This window comes from Candoia aspera, chromosome 5, assembly GCF_035149785.1.
Source record: "Candoia aspera isolate rCanAsp1 chromosome 5, rCanAsp1.hap2, whole genome shotgun sequence".
Taxonomy (NCBI): domain Eukaryota; kingdom Metazoa; phylum Chordata; class Lepidosauria; order Squamata; family Boidae; genus Candoia; species Candoia aspera.
The window spans coordinates 26,530,481-26,554,125 of record NC_086157.1 but is presented as its reverse complement, the minus strand read 5'-3'; the positions used below and the strand labels follow the sequence as shown (position 1 = coordinate 26,554,125).

The window sequence follows — 23,645 nt, the reverse complement described above, 5'->3', positions numbered from 1 at the left end:
GACCCACCTCGTCCACTGGAGTGTAAAAGTGGACGGATGTTGTTTTCTTTGCAGATTTGATAATTCGGAGCTAGTAACTTGTGAAGATGATTAGTTATTAGCAGTAATGGATGCCAGTTGAGCCAAATGCGTGCATATTCTATTCTTTAATTTCAGTCTCTGTTCATTGTGGTGATGCTTGATTCACCAGCAGTGCATACGTAGGCAAAACGGCTACATTTCCCCCATTTAGTGACAAACATCACAGCAATCATTAGGTCAGAGTTAGAAACTAAAAGGAAGTTATTAATATGATTATTAGCATAAGTTTGCATTTTTAAAAATCTCTTTGAACATATTTATGCTTACAACAGATTACATGTAAACACTATATTCATCAACATTTTACCATACTTTTATTAGAGTTTAGAGCATATTTTTTCATCTATCTCCACATCTACTGAGTGTGCAGTCAGTATGGAATCTAGATGCTAATGTTCGCATTTTGATTATTCATTGCTTAGACAAGTTACAGTTCAAACTCTAAAAGATATTGGAATTCTACTACTGTGGTAGGAATTGAATTGGATTTAGAATGAATTATACTAGTAGGAATTGAAGTAGCTTTAGAATGAAGACATGCTAAGCAGAAAAACATTCCTGTGGCATAGAGGGGGGAAAGGGTAGTTTAATTCAGAACTAAAAATTAAGTGCGTATAATATATTGTTACGTGTGCCATATCCTGACATAAGCTGCAAAGAGAAAGAGGGATACAGGTAGTCCTCACATAACAACCACAATGGGGACCAGAATTTTGGTTGCTAAGCGAAATGGTCATTAAGTGAATTCAACCCAATTTTACAACCTTTTTTGCAGCGGTTGTTAAGCGAATCAGCCCAGGCGTTAAGTGAACCACATGGTCGTTAAGCAAATCATGTAGTTCCCCAATGATTTGTTTGCCAGAAGCCAGCTGGCAAGGTTGAAAATGGCAATCCCGTGACCATATGATGCTGCAACAGTCATAAATGAGAACCGGTTGCCAAACACCCACATCATGATCATGTGACTGTGGAGACGCTGCGGCAGTCATAAGCATGAGGACCAGTTGTAAGTCAGTTTTTTCAGCACCGTTGTAAGTCCAAACCATCACTAAATGAATGGTTGTTAAGTGAGGACTACCTGTAATTATTTGTACAGTACACATAAACCAAATCAAATGTAGATATACTTTACATGACATTGCATATCACTGATTCCAAATTGCAGTAGCATGGTCTCATGAGCTTAACATGCATGTGACTGGGCCTAACCAGTGCTGGGATGATACTGGCCTTAGTGCCTACAGGAAAAATGGGTGGGATAGAACCTAATGAATAAAAAGTAAAGTAAATGGGAAATAATAAGAATACTAATACATGGATTTAATAAAACCCTAGAAGAGTTACTATATCAAAAGATATCTTAAAGACAAGATATCTGCGGAGGAACAGGGGGTCTGACTGACAAAAGCAACATTGCAGCATTGAAACATAAGCCCTGCCCCTTTTGGACATGCATTGTGACATCACACACACACTCCAGAGGGGAGGTGCTTACAGTGCAATGTGCAGGATCCTGCAGTTATCATTTCTTGAAGAGGCTTGATGTGAAGCTTTGTTGTTGTTTATTCGTTCAGTCGCTTCCGACTCTTCGTGACTTCATGGACCAGCCCACGCCAGAGCTTCCTGTCGGTCGTCGCCACTCCCAGCTCCCCCAAAGTCAAGTCTGTCACCTCTAGGATATCATCCCTCCACCTTGTCCTTGGTCGGCCCCTCTTCCTTTTGCCTTCCACTTTCTCTAGCATTAGCATCTTCTCCAGGGCATGTGTGAAGCTACCCAAGTATAAAAAAGTAAAGTTGAAAAAAATGCCTCTATTATTTATATTGGTATTAATATATTATATTAATTATATTTATTATTTAGATTGGTATTTCACATGCTGTATAATGACTTCAACTAATTTGCATTCTGACAGGATGTCTCTTAGATCTAAAGTCTGTTCTTCTGGAGCAAATTTGAAGAGCATTCATAGGCATCCACAGGGGGGCGAGCAAATAGCAAAACATGAGTTGCAATGTTACAATGCAAACTCCATCTTTTATGCACTTGAGTGTGATGTCACAGTGCAAGTAAAAAAGGGCAGGGCTTGTGATATTGCAATACACGTTTTGTCACTTGGACTCCTTGTGGTTGGGAATGAAAGAGAACATTAAATATTTCTCCAGAGTTTTTCCAGGAATTACTCCCAATCCTAAACATCCAGATCAAGAAATAAGTTGCACAGATTTTACATTTCCAAGTAAATGTGTTGACTTGCTTTCTTTCTGTATTAGACTCAACCTAGTCCAGAAATCGGCAGACAATCAATTTGCAAGCAAAACTCATTCATATCTGCAGGGTCTGTCTTGTTTCAAAGACAGGAGCTACAGTATATTACATATTCAGGGTAGACACTCGTCGTGGAATATAGGTTTTTCAATAGGTTTTCATGAGCAAAAGATCTATTCACTTGGCCTTAATGTGGAGTTAATAGCCATCATATGCAGCTTCTCTCTGAAATGTTTTTCACAGAAACCCCTTGTGGTAACTGTTCTACTGCTGTCGGGTTTGGGGAGACATGAATAGCCAGGACAGCTTCTTTAGACTTGCTATCTTTTACTTACAGAGACCTACCTTTCCAAAATGGTCCTAGCACAGGTGGAGGTGACTAAGATTAAGAAACCTTGTACAGACTGAACTCTTAACACTGGAGAATGAGGACGAGATGAGAGGAAATGCTTTGATGTAATGCATCACACAATATTGTCAACCAAATTATTTTCAGTCCATTGATTTATATTGTTCTTTTGTATGGATGTAAATAGTTCAGCATTTACTAATACGCTCTAGTGGGATGCCAAGTTCACAGAAAATTCACTTGATGACTTTGGGCCAGTCACACTCCCTCAGTCCTGCCTATCTCACTGGTTATTGCTGGGGGGATACAAGGAAGATAGATCCTCATGTGAGCCACTCTGAGCTCTTGGAGGGAAGGCAGAAATCAAATACATAACATAAATCTTGGTGTGCATGATAGGAGAAAACGAGAGCCAGTTTGGTCTAGTGGTTAAGGTGCTGGGCTAGAAACCAGGAGTCTGTGAGTTCTAGTCCTGCCTTAGGCATGAAAGCTGGCTGGGTGACCTTGGGCCAGTCGCTCTCTCTCTCAGCCCAACTCGGTGCAATGTAGACTGGCCTCCTCGTGGTGCACCCTGGGCAACGTGACTTGTCATGGCTAAATAGTCTACACATCTGGCTGCTGGACCTCACAAGGATTTCCCAGCAAGAAAAAGCAGCATGAACACCGAACTGCTATGCCATACGATTAAAAAAAATAAAATAGGAGAAAACAATGATTCAGTAAAACGGTGTGTTTTGATATAATACATTGTGGTCTCCACAGATGGCAACACCCAGCTGGCCTTATGTCGTCTAGAAACCAAGCAGGTTTAAGCGTGATTAAATATTTGGATGGGATTCCTCCAGGTAATACCAAAGAGAAGAACGCAAGGTATTGTTGCCAGAAAATTAGCTAGAGGCTGTGTTCTTGAAGTTGTGAGGAGTCAAGCGACACTCAGAGGAGACACTAGTGTTCTCCAGAGTTCAGAAACACATAAGAATAACCCTATTGGATTGGGCCAAGGCCCATCTTAGTACCACATTTTTTTCCTCAGACTCAAATAAAGTTGTTTTCAATCATACTGTGAAATCTAAAGAAATACACAGAGAATCCTTTTTGTTCACACTTTAAGGGATTTTTTTTTCTCTGCCATTAACAACTGAATTAGAATGGGATTCCTGTCCAGGGCTAGAAGAAGGTGAGGGACTCATCTTCAGACACTTGAGCATGGCACTGAATGCAAATGAGTTGGGAGTATGGGAAAGGAAGCTTCTTTGGTCTTATGCAGCTACAAAAAGAGTTTGAATCAGAGTACAGATTGTCCTTGGAGTGTATATTGTACTTTTCTCCAAACAAAAAGGATCGAATTCTTGTTGAGAAGGGGTTACAGTGATCTGTACCTCTGCATATGTATATATGCAAGTGTATAGAGACAGAGACAAGAATAGAGAGATTTCTGGGTTTTTGAAGGCTGGGAGATTGTCATGTTCTCTGCATACATTTAAGGCTATTGATTCAATAGATAGCTGCAGTTATATTACCTCAGGCAACATTTCCTAAGCTGGTATCCACCTGTATTTGATGGACCACACCATTGACCAACATCTGTCATACATTCTAGGCATGATGGAAGGTGGAATGTGATGCCTCTGGGGGATGGCAAATAGTGACAGGGTGCTATGTGAAGACAGAAGTTGCCTATTTTCAAATTAAGGCTCCAAAACATTCCAATAATGAATTGGTAGGAATGGTAGGAATGCTTCTTTATTCCTCCTCCTTTTTTAGCTGGAGCTAAAAAGAAGTTAACAATTTGTTAAATAAAGACAAGGATATAGTTTAATGGGTTTTCTTCAGCTCATTTCATATATGTTCCACTGAATGACCTGTACAGACTGATTTTGTGTAGGAAGTTACGAAGACTATTAAAACTCAGTGCCCTTATTGCTTTTAATGATGAAAAATTGGGATTGAAAATATAAAAATAATAAAATAGAATAAATGGATGCTGAGAATGACTAGAGCTTCTAGAAGTACCGAACTTGCATTCCTTCACAATTTTTGATTGAAGCCTAATAATAGAATATAATAAAGCAACAGTGTGACTTGGAGTTGCTAAAGAATTGTATTTCTTTTAAAATGGACAGTGCTAGAATGCAATGGTTCTATGAAATATCTATCCTGCACCCAACAGATGGCAAGAGCATAAAATCTCTCACAGTAACACATTTTTATGTTGAAATACAGAGAAGAACAGTAATTTCATTGCTGGTTGGTTATTTTGAGCTGTGTTACAGAAAAGGGACATATTTGAAGATTACCAACAGCAACAGACTGATGGACAAGTTCTCAGTGAGGCGGTCAATCTGTGTCCAAGCTTTATCACTTGTGATTACTGGGTTGGACAGGGTTCGTGCCTAGTTGACGTTTCTCTGTAAAAGTAATTATTTCTACATTGAAGACAGGTAATTCAGCAGCATTTAATTGCTTGTGTAGTCAAATACTTCCAAGCTTAAAACCTGTCCTTGGTTAAAGATGCAGGCAGACAGGAAGACAGACAGACAGATACAAAAAGGAGAACTACTCACCCAGGCTGTCTTCCATCTTTTTCTTCTTTCTACATTCCCCCAAAGTCCTTTCAGAGCTGGGGCATTTGTGGGAATGGGAGGGTGAGGTAAATAGACAATATGGCAGCTGTGATGTGCAAGTCAAGCTCCCCCCCCCATTTTTTTTTAGGGCATTGCCCTTGCTATCTTGACTTTTCTGACCCACCTGCAGGGGACAACCCTGCTTAGGAGCATTGGAGAAGTCCACTGAATGCAGTACATTGTTTCTCTGGGAACAGATCATCTCATAATGGCAGAGGCCCCTGGAGCAAATCTTTTACCTGTGTCTGTTAAGCCCTGCAATTTGAATTCACGTGGGGACCTCATATTTCATTCATGGGCCAATTGTGTTTGTGTTGCAAAGTGGAATAGCGCCTGCTTGAAGCTGTTGAAATCTAGCACTAGCTGGCATCAGCAGAATTGTCATTTGCAGTGTTTCTTAAAGTGTGGTCCGAGGACCCCTGGGGTCCTCCTAGACTTTCTCAGGTGCACAAAATCAGAATCATTTGCCAGATATTGAAGATATTTGCAAAAATTTAAAACAATGTTACTCTTCTCATTATTATTTTTTATTTTCTAAAAAATAGTTTTTTTCATGAAAAATATTTTATTTTATGTTAATATCTAATGGATTTAATATTATTTTTACATGATTCAAAAAATAAATACTCTACAAATGAATCAATTTTAATTAATACTGTAAATCTTGATAAATATAACCCATACAAACAAAAGCTCTTTTGGATATCCTCCATAATTTTTAAAAGTGGGAAGGGGTCATGAGAGCAAAAAGTTTAAGAAACACTAGTCTAGTGTACTGTTCCTTAAAATACAATAAAATTTTCAGTGCAAGAAAGGGAAAAAAAACAATCTCATAATAACATTCTGAAAATTCATTGTGTACCATATCCCACGGTGCTGGGAGGAAGGGGGTACTATTAAAAGGAGACCCCAGTTGAAGATTTAAAGAAAAGGACACCCTCTCCCAGTCACAGGAAACCACAAAAAAGTGCTCCTAATTCACTAGGAAAATGCCTAGAAATCTCCCCATCTGAGGCATATTAAAGTTACACGGACAAAGGGATGGTAGGTCCCATATGATTATCATTTTTAGACTCATACCTTCTTCCTTTTTCACACTTACTGATGAGGGGCGGTCGCTTTCTTCTATCTAAACTTAAATTTACTCTAATGATTGCAGTCATAAATCAGTGCATCATAGCAGCTCTTTTAAACCTGTCTTGGGAATTTTATTCTGATCAGTCCTAACAACTGTAAGCTACTGTTTCCTCAGACTCTTTAATGCAGAACGCATTTTAAAACTTTTTCTGCCTCTATTTCCAAGGCTGGGTTGAATCTGTCTTGTTTAAACCTCAATATTTTGTGCTGTATTTCTAATTTGTTTTGCCCTAGATACTAACTCTGATGAACCACGTGTCCATTTATTGAGCCTGTTTCTTCAATAAATATCTTGGGTCAAATGGGGGCATATTGTTAGCCCCCTTACCCATTCCAGACAAGCACTAGCCCCCATTTTAAAACATAATCAGAACCTTTAAAGTTTTATTAGTACTATTAAAAAAACTGCACAAATGAAAGTGCTATTGATAAGTATTTATTTTAACAATGAGAATTTGCTACAGGTTGTTGCTAAGTTGAAGGAATGTATGGTTTGGAATTGAAATTGTCAGAAACTAAAAACTCCATATGCTATTTCTTTGGTCTATCTATGTTTCTATATCTTGCCCAATGAAAGTGTTGGGGTTTTTTCCCCCCAGTAAACACATAACTACTCAGAAGGAAAATACTGTTCACATGTGTTATGGATATATTGAAAGGAATTTAATATACTGTATAATTATACTGTACTGCTTTCTCAGTACTGTATTAGAATATAACTGTTTATTGGTACAAAGTATAGTCATTTTGAAAACAATTACTGGATACTCTTCTTGACAAAAATCTTACAAGTTTTCCTTCTCTTCATACAACATTTACATAAACAGAAAAGTCCATGAATGAACAATTTATGACGATGTATACAGATATTTTTTTCTTTTTTCTTTTTAATCCATTCAATCATGTCTGATTCTCAGAGACTGCCTGGACAAGGCCCTGCAGTTTTCTTGGCAAGGTTTTTCATGCGTGGTTTGCCCTTGCCTCCTCCTTCCTAGGGCTGAGAGAGGAACTGGCCCAAGGTCACCCAGCTGGCTTTGTGGCTAATGCAGGACTAGAACTCACGGTCTCCCAGTTTCTAGCCAGATGCCTTAACCACTACACCAAACTGGCTGTCATACAGATAATAATATATTACATACATACACACACACACACACACTTCGTGTGTGTATGTATGTATGCGTATGTATGTATGTAATATATATATATATATAATGGTATAATGTGGGAAATGTTCTCATAATTGTAAACATCATTCATCTTTTCATGATTGACATTATTAAGTTTTTTGGGATTATATGTTAAATGATGGACCAAGTGATTTCATCTGTCTTTGAATTATACTTGCCATCAGCACTAACAGTGCTTGGCTAAGGCTAATGAGAAATGAAGATCAATCATGTATGAGCAGAACTGCTTTTCCACTTCTGGATCCAACCATAATTTTCATTAGATTAGTAATTATCATGATCCCTTTAGAAAAAAGAAATCCTCTTTCAAGATGAGCTTGACTTCTGGTCACTACACATCTGTATTACTTTCATGACAACACTATGGAAATGGTTAGCCTTCTAGGATTTTTTTGGAGGGGGGGAGTTATTTTCCACCTTAGTGTATAGCTTTAGGATTCTACAATGGGACTGTCCCATCCAAGTGCTAATCATATCCAACCCTGTTCAGCTTTTTCAAAATAAGTTGTTCTAAGTTCTGTCATCTGCTATGACTTATAAATAGAACCAGTTTGGTCTAGTGGTTAAGGTGCTGGCTAAAAACCAGGAGTCTGTGAGTTCTAGTCCCACCTTAGGCGTGAAAGCCATCTGGGTGACCTTGGGCCAGTCACTCTCTCTCAGCCCAACTCACCTCACAGGGTTGTTGTTGTGGGGAAAATAGGAGGAGGAAGGAGTATTAGGTATGTTCCCCACCTTGAGTTATTTATAAAAATAATAAAAGCGGGATAAAAATAAAATAAAAAAAATATTAAATATTAAATTGTGGCTAGGCTATTCTAAAGCCTTTGACTGTGTGGACCATAACAAATTGTGGCAAGTTCTTAGTGGTATGGGGATACCAAGTCATCTTGTCTGCCTCCTGAAGAATCTGTATAACGACCAAGCAGCAACAGTAAGAACAGACCACGGAACAACGGACTGGTTTAAGATTGGGAAAGGAGTACAGCAGGGCTGTATACTCTCACCCTACCTATTCAACTTGTATGCAGAACACATCATGCAACATTATGTGGAAGAAACATTAATAATCTCAGATATGCAGATGATACCACTTTGATGGCTGAAAGCGAAGAGGAACTGAGGAGCCTTATGATGAAGGTGAAAGAAGAAAGTGCAAAAGCTGACTTGCAGCTAAACCTCAAAAAAACCAAGATTATGGCAACCAGCTTGATTGATAACTAGCAAATAGAGGGGGAAAATGTAGAAGCAGTGAAAGACTTTGTATTTCTAGGTGCGAAGATTACTGCAGATGCTGACTGCAGTCAGGAAATCAGAAGACGCTTAATCCTTGGGAGAAGAGCAATGACCAATCTCGACAAAATAGTTAAGAGCAGAGACATCACACTGACAACAAAGGTCCGCATAGTTAAAGCAATGGTGTTCCCCGTAGTAACATATGGCTGCGAGAGCTGGACCATAAGGAAGGCTGAGAGAAGGAAGATCGATGCTTTTGAACTGTGGTGTTGGAGGAAAATTCTGAGAGTGCCTTGGACTGCAAGAAGATCAAACCAGTTCATCCTCCAGGAAATAAAGCCAGACTGCTCACTGGAGGGAATGATATTAAAGGCAAAACTGAAATACTTTGGCCACATAATGAGAAGACAGGACACCCTGGAGAAGATGCTGATGCTAGGGAGAGTGGAGGGCAAAAGGAAGAGGGGCCGACCAAGGGCAAGGTGGATGGATGATATTCTAGAGGTGACGGACTCGTCCCTGGGGGAGCTGGGGGTGTTGACGACCGACAGGAAGCTCTGGCGTGGGCTGGTCCATGAAGTCACGAAGAGTCGGAAGCGACTGAATGAATAAACAACAACAAAAGGCTTAATTGCTTTTATTTAAAGAAGATAGCAACTGTGCAGGAGTGTCTATAGTTTATGGTCAAAAAGGTCAAGGTAGCACACACAATGCACATAAAAAACAGGTAGAGTTTCACCATCTTGACTTTTTCGGCCACACCCCAGGGATACCCTTGCAGCTATGTGACCTACCCCAATCTTACTGTATTACAATTTGTTAGCAGGAGAATTTCTCCATTCTTTACTTAAATAGTAACTGATTTTTAAAATGTTGGTTCTCAACAAAAGGAAGCATTTGGTTTTTCTTTTTCTTTTTCCCCAAAAAAACTTTAGGCAGAAGCTAGAATGAAAGCTGTGGAAGCCCTTGATAAATTTGACTTTGGTCAGACGGAGAAGTGTGTTAGGATCAATTCAGTGTCCAGTGGTCTTGCAGAAGAAGATATGAAGGTCATTTTGAAATCCAAGATTCTTCCTACCAGCCTGATGCTCCCCAAAGTTGAGAGTGTAGAAGAAATAAAATGGGTGAGTCAATATACAGCTGCCATTATCTCAGATAAAGACCTGCGTCCAATTTCAGAACGGAAGAATTGGAGTGATATCATGAAGCAAATGTGAAATACCTCTATTGTTAATACTGGTTCAGCTCATCTATAATGTACCCATTTTGAATTAGAATACCAAAAAGTGATTTGGCCTCAAAGCGTCCTGTCTTTTGTTAGGCAAAAACTAAAGCAGATTTGGAGTTGAGTTGGTTGTCCTGTGCAGTTCTGAGACACTGAACATAGTGGACTTTCTTAATAAGGCAGCACAACATCACATGGGTACGTTTAAAACCTTATTTCCAAGTCCAACAGTTACACAACAAGGAGAATAGTTTGTAACTGCAGATGCATTATGAGTGTATAAAGAGAGGCGGTTTTAGAAATACAATATTGATACCTTATGCTGCATTTTGGACATAAAGTTAAACAAAAACTGTTCAGAGTTGATGTTTCTGTTCATTATACTGAAGCCCAACAGTCACATGATACAGAACTTAACTCTCCATGTTAGAACGTCTTGGTAGACGGAGGAAGCATTTTACCAACACATGAAAAAGTTATGGTAGAGATAGAAGGAAAGGTCACCCCTAAGGGCAGCCAGAAGAACAAACAGGAAGCTTTTAACTAGTGTTTTTAATTAGGAAAGATATTATTTCCTGTCCAGCCCTCTATGTCTTCCTTTTAAATTGCTGACAGGTGTGTTTGTTTTTCATGACTGACTTTTCAGCCAATAAAAACCTGAGATGTAAATGGTTAGTCTGTCAAATTGCATAAGAAAACGCTGAAATGGGCCTAATTATACTTGTCCTGACTCTTGAAGAGGAATTTTCATTTCATTTTACCACATTATTTCTTGAAAATATTACTGAAGTTAATCAAGCTTCATTTTACTTCATTTTCCGAGTTTTTGGTGGGGAGGAAAGCACACATTAAATATAAAATCCATAAAGGAAAAAAGGGGGATAAATAAACGCTCAAGTTCAATCATGTAGCCTCATCTAACCCTAATCTATGTCTGTTAGTTTTTAAATGGCCATAGGGTTCTTTATAATTCTTGCCCAATCAGCAAGTCATGAAAGTATTAGGCAATAATCAGGTCCACTTACATTAATTAAATAAGAGTGAAAGAAAACATGCTTTTTCCAATGTTCAGAAAACATCCTCTATGTTCAAGAATACTCACGAAGAATCATTTGATTATTTTATCAGATCACTGGATCTTTCAGACAGCAAAATCTAAATTTATAATTGTACTTATAACTGCTGTAGAGCAGATCGGAAGCTACTTCTTTGTATCTTTTTTCTTTCTTTTCTATTTTTCTTTTCCTTTTTTACCCTTTCTTGCATTTTTAGCTTTCTGTTTGATTTCTTTCTTCTTTTCTTCTTACTTTATATTAGTTTGGTTTTCATTTTCCTTTTTTAAAAATCATACACACACACACACAGCAAGATCTACAGGCCTTTTGTTGATAGAGCTGCAGCAGACCAACACATCTGGGAGCGGTTATGAATATTCATATTTCCACTACAGCCAAGGTTTCAGAGCGATTAAATAAATGTTCCCTCAGTATGAGAGGATTGGGCTCTAGTTTTCCTCAGCCTCTATTTTTCCTGGAAGCAGACTCCATGTTTCCTTCCCCAACACCTTCTTAGATGGGCTCCTCTTACCGTTGGTTTGCTTTTAAGATGGCTATTGCAATGGAAAGCTTTTGGCTGTTTATTTTTGTCCTTCATTTTGATTTATGCGAAGCCTAAAACCTGGAGACTGATGCACAACTAAAAGACGGGCTTACTTGTTCTCTTTTGTGTGAGAATCTCTTGCTCTCCCTTTGTCCTTCAGATGGGTACTTGTTTGACTGGCATGGCTTATTGGAGTATAACAAGCCTAACTCTCGCTCTTTTGTTGCGGGACAATCCCCCACAAATCCTGAACAGTGGGCATTCTTCCCAACACACTATCGGGTGTGCACTGGAATTGAAAGAATGGCTAAAGCCTGCTCCTTCATCCCCTCCCCAATCTTTGTTTTGTCCCCCCCCCCCCTTCCTTTTTTCCAGCCCCTCTCACTGAAATGAACACTTTACCAAGCCGGAAACATTTAATTGTCTCCTTTTGAAAAAAATTAATTGAAACTTCTCTACTAGTTGCCTTTTGTATTTGGTGCTAATAGCACTTAAAAGAAAAAAGGGGGGGAGGGGGAGAGAAAAATAATTAAAGTAGGAAAAGGAACAATATTGGATCCAAACGTTCCCTGATGGTTCCAAAATGCAACACATAAAGATTTCAGCAGACAGATATAAAGGCGGGGGGAGTGTTCCATTTTTTTTAACCTCTTAGCTTACAAAGAAGGCCCAATTTAACATTTAAATTTTGGGTATTAACCAATTCATGCCTGCAGAATTATTAGTGAATAGCTTTGTTTGATTATTACCCTATTGAGTCTAGTGTCAGGCTGCAGTTCTATGTCCATTTAATTGGAATTCCGGCCATTGGCCCTTACTTCTGAGTAGACAGGGAGAGGGTTGAGCTTCCTAAGGCTCTTTCTTCCTGTTCCTTTTCTTGAGTGCCAAACATTTGCAGACCTTCTCCCCTTAATTCCTTACATTCTGAGGTTTACTAGCTTGTGAAAAGGTCAGGCAAGCAGTGGCGGTGGTGTCCACAGTGACTGTGCATGAAAAAGAGGGAAGGATGGAGAATATGCAGAGAGAGGCGATTTATTTTGAACTAATGTAAAGTTACTGCAAATTGGTTGGAACCCTTTTCAAGATGCTGCGGTTCTATTTCCCTTTCTTTTGGGGAGGGGTGAAATTTGGGTGGGGGGAGAAGAGCTAAAAGGGGAAATAACACCTCTAATCCAGTTTCTGGTAAATAGGCTGCCAGGTTTCAAAATGAGTTTCTTTTATATTAGTCAGAATATTATGCTAAGCCTTAAGCATTAGTTTTTTATGTTGCCATAGCAGCCTTATTCCTGCAGGGTTGTGACCTGTGATGATTACAGTACAAAGCTTATGGGGACTTGAAACCCCCTTTGAAGATGAAAAGTCTTTGATGGTTTATATTTATGCAAATCTCTTAGATATGATTTACCCAACTGAGACTGAATGGAGAGATGATTAAAATTCCCTTTTCCTTTGATATCCATTAATGGTTAAATATTCCTTAAATATAAAAATTATGCAAGATTTTTTTTCCCTCCTGTCTTTATTGACTAAAATTTACTTAGCGTACCTGTGATATGTTTATCTCCCCACACGTTGCTAGATCGAGACAGACATAATAGATTTACAATATATTGAGGTAGTTTCTCCCCCACCTTCTCTTTTGAAAGGGGAAAAAGGGAAAAAAAGAAATCTGTACAAGAGCTTTTGTATGTTCCCAGATGATAGATTTGGGAATCAGGGGTACCCCACCGGCAGCTCAGAGCTAGCTGTGAACTGCTCTCATGGAAAAAATTGGAAAGCTTTGGTCTTCAAAGAATTAAACTTCCTTTTTAAGGCCCTTCCTAGGTAAGCTAAAAATTATGAAAAGGCCTCCAGGACAAAGGGTAACGGTGCCGTGATGAATAATGTGGGTGCCACTTTGGAAGGCTGGAAAAAATATACAGCCATGTCAGTGTCAGACATGAAAGAAAACAGAATATCAGGTATATCAATCCTTCCTTGTTTTAAAGATCCTGCTGATTTGCATTTAACGAAGGCAGGGTGGTAGGTGGTAGGCAAATATGTTTGCAGCTAAACCTTTATTGTTGAAAATATACAGTAAATCCAGCGTTCTTCAAGATAGGCCTGTAAGAACAGACTCCTTTCAAAACGTATGGGCAGAGAGTTTGGTTAGCAGTCTGGTCTCTGGGTTCTCTGCTTGGTTCTACTTTACTCTCGTGCAAAGATACACCATTTTTATAAAGGTTTAAGAAGCCCAAGCCCTAACGCTCTGTCCCCTCTGTAATGTTCTTAGTTGATAGAGAAATGTGCGAGCCACTTACAAGGCCGAACGCTCATAGAGCCAATCAATTTCATTCCTTTCGTGGAAACTGCAATGGGTTTGCTCAATTTTAAGGTAAGAAAGATCTGTCTAATTCAGCATGCCTTGCATAAAGTCCTAGCTTTTGGGATTATAGGTTCCATTAAATAAATAACACCTTCATAACTGGGAATGGGGAAGAAGCTAACTACAATGTTTTAAAAATTATATTGGTTTCATATTTTATATAAATCCATTCAACAGCCCAAAGTATTCAGCTTTACATGATGTAGATGCCTCTCACATAACTGCTTTCTTCTTTACTACTGCAATTCCTTTAGACTTGTCAGTGTTAATACACTGTATATAAAAGATATGACTCTCAAAAATAGCCCCAAATAGTTAAGATTGTTTCTAAATAATCAAGCAACTATCGTGAATTATTTTCTATCATTTGCTTTTGAATTTTAGGCATCATATTAAATATCTTTAAAGCATTTTTAAATGGAATTACAAGAATATTGGAGATTAGGGTTATTTTTCCAAATTGCAAGATTTAAAAAAAAATGTACGTGTACAACTGGCCCTAAGAGTAAAAAACATACATGAGAATTTCCAGGATCCAATATCCGCATGACGTGGCCATGTGTGCAATCACTTTCTCTGTCTTGGCCCCAGAAATCTGCTTTTCTACCTCCTCCCCCATCTCAATGGCGATCAACTGCATGCAGATAGCCCATTCTTGGCATCCAGCCTGTAGGTTTCTGAGGAAGAAAGATATTAATGCCGATGAAACTGAAGCTGGAGTGTACCACAGTCATGCCAAGATTTCTTGTAAAAGTTTGGTGTTATTAGAAGGAGCTGCTGGGAGACCCTTTTGGCCAGTGTGTTAATATAAATCCCAGTTTCAGGTTTTCAGAGCATTTTTTCACTGTAGGCTAAAGATTTACTAATTATACACCTTAATGCAAAAAGTTTATGTACTTCCCCCCCTCTTTTAATTAATATTATCCCTGTCCTCAAATAAACAAAGAAGAACTATTAAATTCTGCCCTGAAAAATTCTGGCCCTGAAAATATCAACTATGATATTCCTATGCTTAGGATCGGTAGAGATTACAGTAGCATCATAGGTACTGATTCCTGGATACACATCTACTTACAGTATTGCTTATAATAATAAATACAAACCACTGAACTTACTGTAGCACTGGTTGCTCACAGGAAGAATCTTGCCAGCACTGCAGTATTGCTGTTTATCAAATTACACAAATAAATAAATTAATATTTTATTATTGAAAGCTTGCAACGATATTGGGATTAATGCATTTAGAAAACCCCAAGGTATCATTTGCTTTTCAAATGATTTTCTAGGCTACTTGTTGCATTTTATATCTCCTGTAATTATATTAATTTGAAGATATCCAAGCTACATTTGTTGATAACATACCATATGCTGCCTATTAAATTGTGAGTAGTTGCAATCTCCATCTGCAATGTATTAAACCAGATATGCGTCAGTTGTGATTCTCTGCAGTGCTAAATATTCTGGAATCTTTTAAAAAGTCCCATACTTTATGCACTCTGTAGTGATTTTTATTTTTTATTGCTTTATTATTATACAAGTCCAAAAGTAGTTGCCGCAGTAGAAATCTTTGTCATAAAAACCAATAGGGAAAGGAGGATTTATATTTGCATTTTAATTTTAATTATACTGCATTTTTGCATGCAGAATATGAATTTTTTTAAATTTGTGTGTGGCTATCATTTGTTATTATTTTAGGATGAGGAATATATTAAAATATTATCTGTTTTACCACAAAAATAATTTTTTAAATGCTGCTTCTTGTATTAATATTTGTGTTGCACTTAAAGGCTGTTTGCGAAGAAACTCTGAGAGCAGGACCACATGTTGGCCTTCATTTAGATGCAGTGGTATTTGGAGGCGAGGATTTTCGTGCCAGTATAGGTATTTCCTCTTTTAAAGAATATGTTAATGTGGTAATAGTTATGATGATGTGTTCCATTCAATTTTATCATAAACCTACTGAAACCAACAGTAAGTATATTTGACTGTATCTGATTGTAATTCTTATTATAAACCTCTGTATTATCTTTATCTGGCTAAAGAGTACAAGAAACCTGTTGAAGCTGTAATTTGTGTAAAAAAAAAAAGAAAATAGAAAATTCTATTTACTGGTTTATAAAAATAATATAAAATTTTATTGTGGAAATTAATAATATGAGACCATCTCTCTGTTTGTACATAAATATTTAAATAAATATTCCTTGAAGTAATATTAGCGTGTATGTGTTACAGCATTTTGGTGTACAAACTATGAACTATTCTCAATATTTTAACACCTTATCTTTATTTGCATGCCTAAGTCTATTTTACTGCATGTGTTTTAACATATGTGCTTGCTGCCTGGGGATAAAAGAGTTGTAGACCAAGACATATGGACGGTACCAGATTAAAAAAAACTGCCCTAGGCAAATAATTTATTTTTATTGCCTCCGTGTCTTCAGAAGCTTTTTATCATTTTTCAAAAAGTAAACAAGGTCAGCAGCTCTTCTTTTTATTATTCACTTATGGCAGGCACATAAGTGTGAACTGGGTTGCCTAATCAGAACGCGTGGATTATGTTCCCATGATACAGGATTCCTTATTTAATTTCCTAGGCCCGTATTGAGTCATAAACTTATCATATTGGGTATGTTCCACACACACTAAACCACAAACTAGACACTCATATTCAAGTCTAACATGTGGATCCAACCTCTGGGCACAATGCAGCTTAGAACCAGCCCTTCCAAAAGAAATGAATTCAATATATATTGCTGAATAATAAGATCTTCAGCAGGTTTCTTGTGAATGCCTCAAAATAAATCTCAAAGGTTATCTCTCAGATATTCCACTCAAGATATTAAATATAAACATTATTCCAAAGTTAAAATTTTAAATTTAAATAAATTATAAGAGAAATTAGTATATTTACATAAGTGTAAGGTATATAACAAAATATACCTTACCAAAAAAGCAATTTTAGATGCATTTAGTGGTGATACTCTGGATTAAATGAGTTCAGCATCATTTGAGGATGTTTTGTTAATGTTCGTGTATGTTTGTGTGCATGTTTTATTATATTGATAACCTTGTAATGGACCTTTTGATCAAATAAAAATAGATGTCAGCAAAACTAAATGAAAATTATTAAAAATAAAGGAAGCAAGAAAGGAAGGACTTTTGCAGAATCTGAATATTTTGTCTGCTAGCTGAATAATATTCTTTCCACTGTTTCACAAAAATTGCGATCACATAACAATCTCTTACTGTCTTTCTTTTGCAAACTGAAAACAAATGTATTCTTAACTAAAACTCTGTTGCAAACTTTTTTAACGCAGAATTAAACTTTTATACACAATGTGATCTTTCGTTTCAGGTTCAACAAGTAGTAAAGACACTCATGACATTCTTTATGCACGGCAAAAAATTATCGTCACAGCAAAGGCTTTTGGCTTGCAGGCCATAGACCTTGTCTATATAGACTTCCAGGATGAAGATGGGCTACGTCAGCAGTCAAAAGAGGGTGTCTTAATGGGTTTTACTGGTATACCTTTTAGTTAATATTTCAAATACATTAATCTTCTCCTTAATCCTAGACCAGATACTTGATACCGTAGAGTCTGCTTCACTTGCTTAAGCCTACCAGTGGATGGTCAAAAAAGTCTAAACACTATAAAATGTTTCACAATTTTTGCCTGTAAAACAGTGGGTGAAAGCCTCCAAGTGCAAGAATTAGGCCCTTAAAATTCTTTCAATGCATCATACCCAAGTGTGTTATTCTTTTATTAGTGTAAGTACAACATAAACAATACAGTAATATGAAGATTCTCCTGCCCTAACCATTCAGCAGAGACGTAATCTTGGCCAAAAACCTGGGCACATTCAGTTTCCTATTCAGCAAGCCTGCAGGCACGCATTTATGCTCAAAATTACTGCCACTGCACTTTAGGAGTCAGATGTTTTAAAAGTCTTTAGCTGATTTGAATAAAACTTTCCCCCATATACGAATTGCTATTATGGATTCATTTGAATAAATGGAAAAAAACCTTGAGAGCCTACATTTTAGTATGAAGTATAGGAGAAACCAGCCCCCTACCCCATATGTTAATTAGGCTTTGATAGTTATTTTCTTGTCAGTCTTCCCTGTGAGTTGCTGTCCTGAATTCTGACTTGTTTCCCAGTAATTGCCTGTTCACCTGAGGACACCTACGGGTATTGGCAAGACTGCGCGATCAAGCAGGCCTCTTACAGCCAGCCGCTGCAACCTAGGCATTTCACCCATGATTGGTACACTAGATCATACAGGCACCCCTGTGAGATGCGACACGTAACAAAGATTGCAGCTTCGTGATAAAAATCAACTACTTAGCTCACACACGCAGCCTTTAACGTGCTTTCAAAAACAACAGCACCAACATTACAGCAATGCATTTCATTTGCTTTAGATATAAGATATGCAAGTTTTAATACTAGGGAGTTCTTAACCTAATAAGATGCCAGTTTTAAATGAAAGGATCCAAATCTGAATACCAAACATACAATATCTTGCTGGCTTCTCGGGAAATTAAATTGGAAGAACTGCCTGAATGGCTAAGTTGCTGAATTATACTTATCTTAAAAAAAACACACACAAACTCACAAGCAAAACTTGGTTTTCCATTCTCCTAAATGAGAATTTCCTAAAAAAAATATCAACCAATGAATTGATTAATTGCAAAAAAACACTTGCATGCCGCCCACTCACTTGACTCTATTTTTTTTCTGGTATAATTTAAATAGCAAAAAGGTAAAATCTCCTTCAAGTTGAATTTGACTTGTATGTCTATATAGTTTTCTTGGCAATATAGAAGTGTTTCTCATTGCCTCCTTCCAGGATATGGTCCAACTTTCTGGTCTCTGATGGTCTCCCATCTAGGTACTAATCAGCCCTGGTCCTGCTGAACTTTCAAGATTGGTCCCAGTTGGCTAAGGATGTACTACTCTAACAAATAGTTGTTCCTTCTTTGAAAAACTGTATGGAAAAAGAAACAAATCCCTCCTGTTCACCTTGGTTAAGTAACTAACCTGAGTTGTAGGAGGGGCCCATCACAATGATACATTGTTTTTTCAATTTTGTATTTTTATCACCATTAGCATTTGCAGTTACTGAATTAAAATGTATATATTTTTAAAACATAATGCATACTTCCTATTGAAATTATTAGGTTTAAATTTGGTCAGCAGCATTACTCACTTGCTTTGCTTGTTGCTATGTTATTACATAGCAGCTAGAGAACTTTCCCCATGCAGTTTAGGGCATTTCAACTTGACCCTGCAAATTTCTTTCCTTATCATATTTGCATATGGCCAAATTAAAATCTTCTGCCAGACAAACAGTTTTATTAAAATTAGCTCTATCATTATTTACTGAGGGGTTGGACCCAGATCCCATCCTTATTTGAGATGCAACTCCCTGAAGTTTGGCAGCTACTTCAAAGTGTTCTGCTACATAGCCAGGATTGAATTTTTAAAGAATAAGTAAGTAAGTGTTGACTGGTCCACGGCAAGAGACAATGAGCAGAATACAAGAAGTGGGTATTGCTTATACTTAATCACTCCCTTCCTATTTCAGTGGTACCTGTACATGAATAACGGATTTAAGGACACAGTGGCTTAGGTTATCAACATGTTTTTTTTTTAATCACATGAGCATTTTCTCAATAAAGAAAGAAGTTCATCACCTTTAAACTTCAGCAAAGCTCAAGAGAATGTTGATCTCAATATGGTCAAATGGGGAAGTGTGAAGTTAAGCATGGAGATGAGGGCAGAAGGAAAGTTCTGCAACCCATCTATCAAAAGGATCTCCAAACCCAGAAGAAGGTAATAGCAAACCACTTCTGTAATGTTGCCTATCTATAAGATGGCTGAAACGTTCAAACAAGTTCCAAGTGGAAACTGTGGAACAAATCATGAATGGTTGGTGTCAAATATATGGCCAAACTTAGAAACCTGAAGTGAATAGGGGTACCAGGGTGCTTTGACTTGGAGAACATACAGCCAGAACATAAGGAACAGATTCAGTACATTTACCTTTGCAAGCTATTGGAAGAGATAAGGAAAAGTGAAGTGGGAAAAAATCCTAAAAGTTTAAAGAGAAAAATAGCCAAATAGCTGTCAAAACAAGCTATCCTTATAGCTGAAGAAACCTGGAGAACAAGAAGGATGTTCAACTTCTGGCTTTCAGTGTCAAGTAAGAAAGGAGAAGAAAGGATACTTTGATTAAGAATATCATCAAGCAGATGGAAAAAGCAACATGAGAGGTATTTTTTAAGAAAATCAGAGAAATCACAAGAAAATGTATAGCTGAGGTAAGGAATAGTAATTACAGTAGAGATCTACTAGAGGCAAATAAAGATGGAAAGTCTGTACTGAAACCCTGTATAAATGGAATTACAAAATGACAATGACAAAAATATGCTAATTCAAGGTAGATAGCACTTTTATTGATCAGCTGGGAAAGTCTCTCTGTCAACAAATATAGTAAAAGAGACTGGCCTAGAGACTGGAAATAATTGTAGGATACACCTAACTGAAGAAGGGAGAAATAAAAAGGAATATACAAATTACTGACTTATGCACTGATTCTTCACACCAGTTTAGGATCTTAGAAAAAAGAATAGTACCAAATAGGCAAGCAGAGTAAATCCAAATGAACAATCAAGTTTCAGAAAAGGCAGAGAGACAAAAGATCAGAAAGGGAATAGAAGGTACATGATAGAAAGAGCAAATGAATACTAAGGAGGTGGACCTTTGCTTCACTGAACAATGCAAGGTTCTAGATTGTGTAGATCAAGCCAGTATGTGGAACTTATTAAGGCTATTGGGTGTGCCAGAGCATTAGATTATTCTTCCATGGAACTTTACAATGAATTAAGAAATTACTGGGAGAACTGAATTTGGAAAAACAAAGTGGTTTCAGGTCCTAGTCTGAAGGAGAGTGAAAAAAAAATGGATATTATACCCAATCTGTTTAATTTACAGTGATTATTGTGATAATTTACAGTGATGATTATGTGTATTTGGGACTCTAATATGAATTGCACACTTGGAAAAGATGGAATCCATATTAAAATCCCAAACACTAACATTTAGAGATATGCGGATGACACCATTGTGTAAGCCAAAAGCAAGCAAGACTTGGAGGAGCTCATTATGAAAGTAAAAAGGGAAAGTGAAAAATCAGGCTTAAGGTTTAATATTGCAAATACTAAGTTAGTGTCAACCAGCATACCTAACTATAAGTTAACTTGAACTTAACAGCAAAGAAGTGAAGGAGATACATAATTTTGTTGTCTTAGGTACCAGTAAATATAGAGCGTGTGCTGGAAAAATAAAGAAGAAATTAATTTTATGGAGGAAAAGAAAATCATGAAGAATAAGGATATTTCTATGACAACAAAGAACATAGCTGGTCTTTCCAATGGTCTGTGGTTAGGAAAGCTGCACATTAAAAAAGAATGAGAGAAAGAAGATGCTTTCAAATTATGAATATGGAGACATTTTCTGAGGATACCATAGACTGCAGGAAAAATTCCACACCAAATGAAGACTGGCAGCTCCCTTGAAGTAGAACAGCAAGCAGAAATCCACATAATGTGGACACGTGATTCAACCTGATAGATGAGGGACTAGAAAAATCAACTCTGCCTGGCAAGTTGAAGAAGACAACATTAATGCAGATGGATGAGTCAAAGAAATTACAAGACTGTCCATGGAAGAACTACAAGTTGAGACTAAAGACAGATCAAGATATCAACCATACAGTTACCAGAAATTGAGCTCAACTTGATGACACATAACTAACTGGGGAATTAAGTAGCAATGGCAGGCAGATACAGATGATATTAAAAGTCCCTTATAATACATTCTCATGATGGCCACTGGACCCCAAGTTTACTACTGTCAGTTCAGAAATAATTAACCAACCAGCCATTTGTTGCAGAATCAAAATCAGATAACTTACCCACAAGAAATGTATTTGTTAACGAGTATCAGTTTTCTATTTTATCCTCAAATAAAGGTTATATCTTAAAATATAATAGCAGTCTTATCTAGCTCTGAATAGGATTGGGCTAAGTATTAACATACAGGTATAGATTTGTCACTTTCGCAATGGCTTTACCAGACTTCTAAACATTTTACACATTCAAGGTAAATATGAAACCTTGAGATAATCGTGTTTTGTATTCCCCTAGGTATACTGCAGAGAATAAGATCCTCAGACAGTAGATGATTTCTGATTTAAATTGAGCCTGATCTAGAACTTCTTAACTCCATGCTATTTCCTGCTTGAGGTTTCTCTGAGTTATGAGCCCTTATGTAAAATGTATAGAACCCAAATTCACTGTGAAGCATGTCTTATACGACCTGCTGATTTTTCTTCAAACTCAAAAAGTCCTCGCTTTCGATATTTGTTGCTTTGTTTGATAAAACCATTTCAGGATATTTTCAGAAGCGCTAAGAAGCAGATACATGAGGATATTGTGGTTCAATTTTTTGTCCCACCAGGATAATTTCTGGAAAATATCACAGCAGATGTGTGATGGTTTGCACTCTGTGAGACTTCCTCATCTAACATACAATTTAAAATATTGTTTCTTGCAACTTCCTCTTTAAACTGACAGCACAAAAAAGCAGAAAGCAACACACTTGCATATTAGCATCTATTTGACAGGACTTGTAATGTTTAAAGCTGTCCTTGGAGCAATATTATCAGAAAAACGTGATGGTTTTTACCATGGCTATCAGTAATGTTAGCTAAGAATGACTTTGATAGGATGGACCCATATGCAGGCATGTCTGGGGGAGGGAGTGTCAAAAAAGTCAAGATGACAGTTGCAACTGTGTGATCAAAGTCTTCTTCCTTTATTTGTGTTGCAGTCATGTGGGTGAAGCCACCATCTTGACTTTTTTAACACACACACACACACACACACCATGGATGCTTGCATCCATATTATTAGCCTTGCTGCTTTAGCAATATTGGAAGAAACTGTAAAGCAATCTGTATCATTGAAGTAATACATGAATATATCTCTCAAGTTTTTTTGCTCTGAATTGTTATGGGTACATGTTCCAAATGTAATAAAAAGTATGCACATGCACACACTTTTAAAAAAATCAGTTGAAATTTAATGTAATTTCAGATCCCATACTTTCTAATACATTTCTTCAATTCTTTTTCATATAATTGTTATTAAAAGTTTTAAGAACAGTAATAAGAACTACAACAAACTAAAATAGAATAGAAAAAGTAAAAAAAGAAAGAAAGCATAAAAAGCTAAAAGTGCAATAAGAAACAAAAATAGAAGAAAATGAAGAGCAAGATGTAAAGAAAGATATGAAGACATAAAGAAGTGGCTTCCAATATTTTTCACAGCAGTTATAAGTACAATTATATTTTACCCTCCCTCTCTAATATTACATCATGACTTTCTTTCTATAATCTATCCTGTCTAATCATCAAAACCATAAATCACAAGTTCTTTTTTTTTTTACACAAAAAGTCTAAGGGGTTTCCAGTCACCAATAAATGTAGATATTGTCTACATTTAGATA

The 23,645-nt window shown here is 37.1% G+C and overlaps 1 protein-coding gene across 1 annotated transcript in view; it reads left to right on the top strand.

Annotated features, from left to right (window-relative positions):
* CLYBL (citramalyl-CoA lyase) overlaps window positions 1–23,645 on the top strand; it is a 207,284-nt gene that overhangs the window by 167,601 nt on the left and 16,038 nt on the right. Inside the window, exons 3-6 of the mRNA XM_063304820.1 lie at window positions 9,816–10,004; window positions 13,977–14,078; window positions 15,857–15,950; window positions 17,425–17,592. Coding sequence (XP_063160890.1) covers window positions 9,816–10,004; window positions 13,977–14,078; window positions 15,857–15,950; window positions 17,425–17,592 — 553 coding nt within the window. The remainder of the gene's footprint in view (window positions 1–9,815; window positions 10,005–13,976; window positions 14,079–15,856; window positions 15,951–17,424; window positions 17,593–23,645) is intronic.